This window comes from Ipomoea triloba, chromosome 2, assembly GCF_003576645.1.
Source record: "Ipomoea triloba cultivar NCNSP0323 chromosome 2, ASM357664v1".
In the NCBI taxonomy this organism is placed as follows: domain Eukaryota; kingdom Viridiplantae; phylum Streptophyta; class Magnoliopsida; order Solanales; family Convolvulaceae; genus Ipomoea; species Ipomoea triloba.
The window spans coordinates 11,357,929-11,365,895 of NC_044917.1; the positions used below are offsets into that span (position 1 = coordinate 11,357,929).

The 7,967-nt window shown below is 36.5% G+C and overlaps 1 protein-coding gene across 2 annotated transcripts in view; it reads left to right on the forward strand.

Annotated features, from left to right (window-relative positions):
* The first annotated feature begins 934 nt into the window (after positions 1 to 934).
* LOC116010361 (VPS35 endosomal protein sorting factor-like) overlaps positions 935 to 7,967 on the forward strand; it is a 17,138-nt gene continuing 10,105 nt past the window's right edge. For both annotated transcript variants that reach the window (XM_031249736.1, XM_031249733.1), the window contains exons 1-6: positions 935 to 1,204; positions 2,558 to 2,773; positions 2,849 to 2,879; positions 3,041 to 3,225; positions 6,000 to 6,159; positions 6,687 to 6,783. In XM_031249736.1, coding sequence (XP_031105596.1) covers positions 1,091 to 1,204; positions 2,558 to 2,773; positions 2,849 to 2,879; positions 3,041 to 3,225; positions 6,000 to 6,159; positions 6,687 to 6,783 — 803 coding nt within the window. In that variant the 5' untranslated portion in view covers positions 935 to 1,090. The remainder of the gene's footprint in view (positions 1,205 to 2,557; positions 2,774 to 2,848; positions 2,880 to 3,040; positions 3,226 to 5,999; positions 6,160 to 6,686; positions 6,784 to 7,967) is intronic.

Genomic DNA, 7,967 nt, shown 5'->3' on the forward strand with positions numbered 1-7,967 from the left:
TACTCAATTTGGTGCTTGGGATATTTGGAACGATTAGGAAAATATTTAAGTATTGTGAATCTTTTCCTAAATTGTTTGGATAAGAAATTAGAAAGAATGACAAGGAGGTTGAAGAAAGCTCCAAATTAGAAAATGGAAACTATATGGAGCTTGAAAAACATTAAGATATGGATTTAAAGAAAGTTGTCAATTTGTGAGGGTTGACTAGTGTTAGGAGTTAATGTATTTAGGTTTTGATGATGTCTTTAGAACTTTGAAGTGTTATATCAAGACTATGATAGACTCCCCCACGTTCCATTGTAACAATCGAAGTAGCAGACTAACCAATACTACTTATACCAGCTGTAGTGGAAATCAATATATGAAGTAGGAAAAATGAAGCAACAAATTAGCAAATGAAGTAACTCGATGCTAAGACAACGAAGGGAGAAGAGAAGTTGATTTGAAGGAATCAAGACAAAGTTCAAACTAAAGAAGCTAAATAAGTAAAGCCAAAGACATTGTGGTCTAGTGACACCGATTTACCCTCCTACGTGGAATGGAGTGAGTTTGAGCCTCAATCGCATTAAAATTGGGGTTGGAGTAAACTCAATTTTATATATTGAACTAATTTATTAAATTGAAATTTAGTTTCATAAATCAAAATTTTGGTTTAAAAATTATAACTTGAAAAGAAATGAGAGAGACACGAAAAAAGGAAATGAGAGAGTCTATAAATGAGAGGATGGAGAAGATGGAAAAATAAAGAATTATGCATATTATATCAAATTAGACTTTTGTTTTGTTTTTTGTTTTTTGTTTTTTTTTTTTTTGTTTTTGTTTTTGTTTGTTTTTTTTTGTTTTTGTTTTTTTTTGTTTTTATTGATACGATTGGGAGATTTGTGTGTGACTATGGAGTATTTTCCAAATTTCCAAATATACCTAAAATCGTTATAATCGCGGAAAGCCTTGGTGAAACCAAAATGACCGTTCGACTAAAAACACTGAGCAAATTGCTCCGCAGTTCTTTCTATTAGATTCAATTCAATTTTCAAGTGAGTGTTTTTTGAATAGTTAGGGGTAGATTGTGTGTTTAGAGACAAAATTGTTCATGGAGCTGAATTTCCGCGATCGAGACTATAGGGGCGAAGCAGAGGCGCACGCTCTCCCTAGCGTACCTGCAGCAATTCATCCTCTTTCCACTCCGTCGCCGCCGCATCACCAGGTCCACAGCAATCTCTTCGCATATTTTTTTTCGTCGTACTTATAATGCACTATAAGTTTTTAATTGCACTCAAAGCACCTAGTTATGTTGTTTTTTCAATTATCATCAAATTTTTCGTTTATGCTTATCATTTTTCATTTGCAGTGAAGAATGGTTCCTATTAAGTAAAGGAAAATAAAAAGTGTTATACTTGAAACAACGTCGCGAGATAAATTTGGAATTAATTGCATACTAATGAAATTCGTGAAATTAAAAAAAAAATTTTGATGATTGCCTGAGCCTAGAGTGCAAGGGGTACTGGCGGGCGTACGAAAATCACAGTCACAGCCACTGCTCGAGGAGTGTGCACTGAGTAATAACTCGTAAACTACAAAGAAGTAGATTGCACTAGGAAGACTTGGGGGATGGTGATATTCTTGTAGGATTCCAACCACTCGGTCACCCTTTTGGTTTTAAGACTTAAAAAGTTAATATAATGTATAATACATTTTAAATTTTTTTGTCTATAGTAATTTACTTTTATAAATTTAAAGTTTTTTTTAATGATGACTATTTAAAATTTACTAGTTGAAATGCAAATTAACTTTTATTTGTAATAATCAGTCTAAGTTTGTTATGTTTACTTTTTTATACTAATGTTTATAAGCATAAAAAACCTAAATATAAGTGACAAAATAATATCAAAATATAGGATTAACAAACAAAAAATTACTTAACTAGGATATAGAAAAAGATTACATAATTTAACATCAAAATAATGCATCACATTTATTTGTATATATTGGAGTATATTTGTATATATATAATATAAATAACAGACTGTTTGGTTTTCTATGATTTTTTAGTTTATTAAGCATAACAACACCGAGTACATTGCAATTAAAAAAAAACCATTTGGTTATTCAGAATTCAAAAGAACTTTTGTTTATCAGGCTGTTTCATGGTTAGTTTATTATTATTATTATTATTATTATTATTATAGTAATTATTTAAGCTTCTTACATTGGTTTGGATATTCTTTTCTTATACTTAGTATTTTGTTTCTATAATAAAGGCATATCAAAGAATTATAAAATCAAATTTTGTAAGAGGTATCCAACACTCCAACATCTTATTATCTTCAAGTAGTACACTTTTGTGCATAAATGGCAAACCCAATGTAGTCAATTTGCTCAATAATCTTAAGTTGATTCATTAGAGCTCAGGGTGGAAGGGTTCTTACTCTCTAATGGTGCAAATAACTAGAACTGTAGTGATTCTTACATGCCTTTACCCTGCCAATGGAAGATCATTTGGGTTCAATGTATGATGCTCTGTTTACTCTTGGCTCTTTTGGTGGACTTCTTTCTGCAGGGTGATGTTGCAGACTATGGGAAGGATGACTTCTTTGATCCATTAAGGAGACATGATGTGAAAGCTGATGCTTCTTCAAAGGATTTACCAGATGAAGTTAAATCACTTAAATCCCTCAGTGAAGTCTCTCCTCATTTATCAGAGAAGGAATGGACTTCTTTCAGGAATTTCTTGATGAAAAGATTTCCCATTTCAAGAATGATTTCAATTTCTTCAGTAAGTAAACCTTCTTCAATCTTCTTACAGCTAAGAACATGAATATTCATGTACTTTATGTCATACCTTCTACAGATGTCAGGTTCAATTATGAAGAGTGCCAAGGGTATGATATATTCCACATAAAACTTTTTGTCCTTCTTCTTACCTCTAATTTCTTTAGGGTTTTCTTTGTCCCTCTATTGTTCAATAGTAATTTGCTCCTATTAAATCATGGGAATCTTTTGCTGCTCTCCTTAAATGGGGTTTATGAGTTACTGGTGGCAGGGAACGAGAAACAATCAACAAATGTACATTTAGAGGAACTTGAAGATCCTGACACATTTGCTGAAGAAGAGATTAAAGTTATCAGCCACCGGGAGTATGTTTCTCACCTCTATGAACTCAAAGATGAGATTAATCATGCTTGGAAGGCAGATAACCGTGTAGCATCTCTTAAGTTGTCAATTAAGGTACTATTTTTTTTAAAACCTTTTATTTTTGAACTCTGCCTATGTGTGTTTCCTTATTACCGAACTTCCTTCTTGACTTAGTTCTTCAGGGACAAACACCATACTCTATTCAATGGCCCTCCACACCTATATTCCCTGTTCCTCCTAAGATATTTGAATTTGTAGGATACCATCATACTAAAAAAGGGTTACATATGCTGTTCTCATGTCTTGGGTCGATATGTAACACAAGATGTTATGTTTCTTTGAAGACAATCCGTTGTTTAGAAACTCCACATCTGTCTCTCTGAACAATTCTGTTATTGAAGATGAATTTCTCAAATATTCTATCAGTACTTCACCGTTAGCTGAGTTTATTCCTAAACCTCCAACAGCACAAGTGTACTCATGGTGACAGGGTAGACATACTTATAGCCATTGTTATTAAGGCGGACTTTCAAGGCTAGGTTCAACCGACCGCCTAGTCGCCTAGGCAATGAGTGTGTGTGTGTGTGTATATATATGAATTCATAATTTAGCATATAAGCATATTCTCAAATCTCAACCATAAGTACTAAATTATGCAATAATTTAGCATTTCCGGCATGGGTGATGGGTCTTTAGATTTAGCCTTTCTTTTAGGTCTGTTGATGGATCATAATTGGGGTTATTTTCATTCTCAGCCATAACCCGTCATAAAACAAAGTAAACAACCACTAAGGCGAGGTTGGGAGGGGGGGAGTTAGTGTCTTAGGCTCTCAGCTACGTATTAGTAGTTTTTTTTTTTTTGGTAAGGCGAGGCAAGCTCATTAGGCGACTGGGCTCCACCGACCGGACGCCTAGGCGACACCTTAACAACAATGCTTATAGCTGTGCCAAAGGTTACACTTCCCTTACTAAAACCGTTGTCAACTGATTCTAATTTAACTTCCTATTGCCCTCAATAAAGATAGACGCTGACACGCTGTTTTGTTCACTCCATGACTTCTTTTGTTTCATATAATTAGTTAATTGCTTCTTCTCATGCTTTTATTTCCTGATTAGACTCTATCTTTGTTCCCAAAACACTGCATTGGGCTTTATCTCATGTTAAATGGAAGTATTTTAATGGACGAAAACAACGGGACATGGGATCTGGTTGATCTTCCTCTTGGTAAGAAAGTCATTGACTATAAATGGGTGTATGTAGTTAGTCAAGACTAGTTCAGATGGGTCAGTAGCTCAATTAAAGATGTGTTCAGTAGTGATGGGCTGATGGCTATGACTAGATGTATGCCTTGGATTATACTGAAACCTTCTTTCCTATAGTGAAACTTAAGTTTGCATTTTTATATCTTCAGCTACTATTATCATTGGCCTTTGTATTAGTTGGATACTTGGCTGTCAAAAAATGAGTTTTTTCATGGTGACTTGGCAAAAGAGGTGTATATGGAACATCTACCTGGGTTTATTGCTCAGGGGAGGGGGTGAGGAAGGTATTCAAACTAAGGAAATCTTTATATGGCTTGAAACAGTTACTCTGAGCACGGTTTGGATGGTTTAGCAGTGTAGTAGTGGAATTTGGTTTACAAAAGAGTACTTGTGATCATACTATGTTTTCAAACACACTAATCACAGTTGCATTCTATTAATATTGTGGTAGTGGTCCTAAAGGCATTGAAGGGCTCAAGACACCTTCTAACAAGATTTCACACTAAAGATATTGGTCTGTTGAGGTATTTCTTGATAATGCTCAATGATACTGGATTGCTAGACCCAAAACCCTATGAAACTTCTATAGATCAGTGTCAAGCTGATAGCTTCTAGCTATTGAGAGAGTTATTTTAGAATCTAGAACATTACATACACCTAGTAAAAAAGCTCAATTATCCCACCATCACTTGTTCAGTCGTTCGAACATTGCTTTTCCTGGAGGCTCCTATAGTGGCTGCATGGGAAGTGTCCATTAAATTGTTAAGCTTGTGAAGAATGAACCAGGTAAAGGGATCTTGTATGCTGAACATGGACACACAGGTATAACATTCATTGAAGCTAAGTAAGTTGGTTCACCAACTAACAAGAGCTTGACTACAGGATATTGTGTGATTGTGAGAGGAAACTTGGTCTCATGGAAGACGGAGAAGCGAAGTGTGGTTGCAAGGTCTAGTGCAGAATCCAAATTTAATGATATGGTTTAAACAACAAGTATGGATATATAACTTTGTTGAAGGTTGCTGCCATTAAGACATTTGTACTATTGAACCTACGGTGCAACAATTAGGCAGTTATTTGTATTTCTAACAATCCAATTTTCCATGAACAAACAAAATATATTAAGATTGGTCATCATTTCATATAAGAAAAGATTCCATTGGGATTAATTTTTACATTGTATGTACAAACGGGAAGCAATTAACAAATATATTTATAAAAGGCTAAATAGAAACACAGTTGATTATATTTGTAAAATATTAGGGCTGATCAATATCTATGCTCTAACTTGAGGGGGAGTATGGAATGTAACCCTTACCCTAGTAGGGTAATTAGGGTTTGAGTAATGGGGCAGGCCTATACGTTATGTATGTATACATTGGGTTGGTGTACACATGTTTCACATATGAATAATAAAGAATTCTTTCTGTTCTAACAATGTTGCATAATATGTTACTCAAATATAATTCTATATTTAAATGAATGCATAATTATGAGCATTAAGATCATTAAAATTGAAGAGAACTTGATGTGACTTTAGGCAGCTGGCCAACATTTTCTACTCTTTGTGAGTCTTAGATTTGTATATTGATTCTCTTCAACAGGTTGCTAGGCTACTAATGGACACATCTGGCACACAATTTTATCCAACTCTATTTGTTCTAGCTACAGATGTTATTGATACGCTTGGGCATCTAGTCTGGGAACGCATCATTCAAAAAGCCAAATATGGTGAAGATGGAAAGGTTATTCACTCTTTGCCTGGTTTGTATTTTACATCCTCCTACTCAATAGTTTCGTCACTTACTAATTCATTTACCGACCTTTTCTGCAGTTACTCACATAAATGTCTCTAGGTTTTTCCAACAGTTAAGACAATTAAACTTTTTCTTCAGTTGGTTATTGCTTGCTTAGTTGATTTTGTTTCATTCACTTAGGAAATGCTTTACTGTACAAGTGTCATCCTATGTTATATTCTGCTGCAAAATGAATTCAAAATGTTGAATAAAAAATACGTTGATCTTGTACTCAAATCAATGATTTTGCAGTGTTTGGCTTATGGGAATTATTTTATTGATAAACTCAACACCATTACTTCAGGAATCTTTGATTCTTTTAGGATGTAATTTTGATCATTATCATAGAAGGCAGCTTGGTGACAGAATGACATGCTATATTCATCCCCCATTTTATCTTCTGTATTTTAGCAATCTTGACGAGTCTTTTAGACTTGTTATCTGGATTCTCTGAAGTTGATTTTTTACCTAAAACCTACATTTCATTTTTGGCAGATAATTTTCAGGCTAGTGATATCTGCACTGATGCTAAAGAGACTTGCTATAATTGGTTCTGCAAAATTGCTTCCGTCCGTGAGCTTCTTCCACGCATGTAAATCAAATTATTGGGCCCATTATTTTTGTTGATTCTTGTTTTGTGTTTACAACAGCAGGCTGTTTAATTTTGTTAGAGATATAAGGGTTAGTTGAGATATTTACTCTAAGCCCTAGGTTTTAGTGTTTGTAACCTGTGGCTAGGGTTAGTTCTAAACTAGTATATATAGCTCTACTCTCCTGTACATTTACACACTGAACAGATATACGAATATACGTTGTTTTGCTATTCTATTGTTTAACATGGTATCAGAGCACCGGCGACGGTGAGGGGCTGGGTTGTGCTCGGAAGAAGGCGGCGACCCTTCGCCGAGGTGTCGCGACGCCACCGGAGCCGCCACGCGCCACTGCCACATCCTGCTCGCCGACTCACGCGCCGGCGTGTGAGTGTGTTTCGGGCGACCATTTGCGACGGCGAATCCACCGGCGATCTCGCTGTGAAGAAGGGGTTCTACCTAGGTGGAGAGTGAGAGGTTTTGTTCAAGAGTTCTCCGGTGATCTCCCAGGTTTGTCGCTATCTGCGTACTTCTGTCACTGGATCCGCTTAGGAGGTGTTTGGTTTTCCAGCGCAGCAGAATGGTTCTGGCAGCGGCAGTAGTGGTAGCTGGCGAAGGTTTCCAGCGGTGTGGAGTTGGTCGTGGCCGGCAGTTTATGATGAAGGCAATGGAAGGGATGGTGCAGGCGGTCTGATGGTGTCTGATGGAACTAATAAATAATGTTGCAGTAGGTTGTTTGTTTTGAGTGGTTTGGTTTATCGTGTCAATAAGTCTTGAAAATTTATGTTTGGTTTATCGTATTTTTCCTGAATTATTTGAGTTAATTGAATATGATGTTAGTATCATATTTGGAGTTGTGCCAAGGTGTGAGAGTTGGGGGCAGTCCAGGGGTGTTGCAGTGATGGGCAGCATAGGTGCCAGGGGTGGTGTGGACCTGGCATATGTCGCGGCTATTGTGGAAGGCCGGCGACTGAAGAATGGTTCAGGAGGAACCAGTTTATGTGCACGCAACAAGAAAACGGGAAAACACTGGTGGTAGGCAGCGGTTATAAGGGTTTGTGGAGTGAAAGGCTGGTGCGCTGCGGTGTTAAGCAGCGGTGATAAGGGTGTGGGGTGTGAGAGGCAGGTGCGCTGCGGTTGTGGTGTTTGGCCTAGTTTGAAGCTTTGTGGAAGCTTTGTTGGTGCG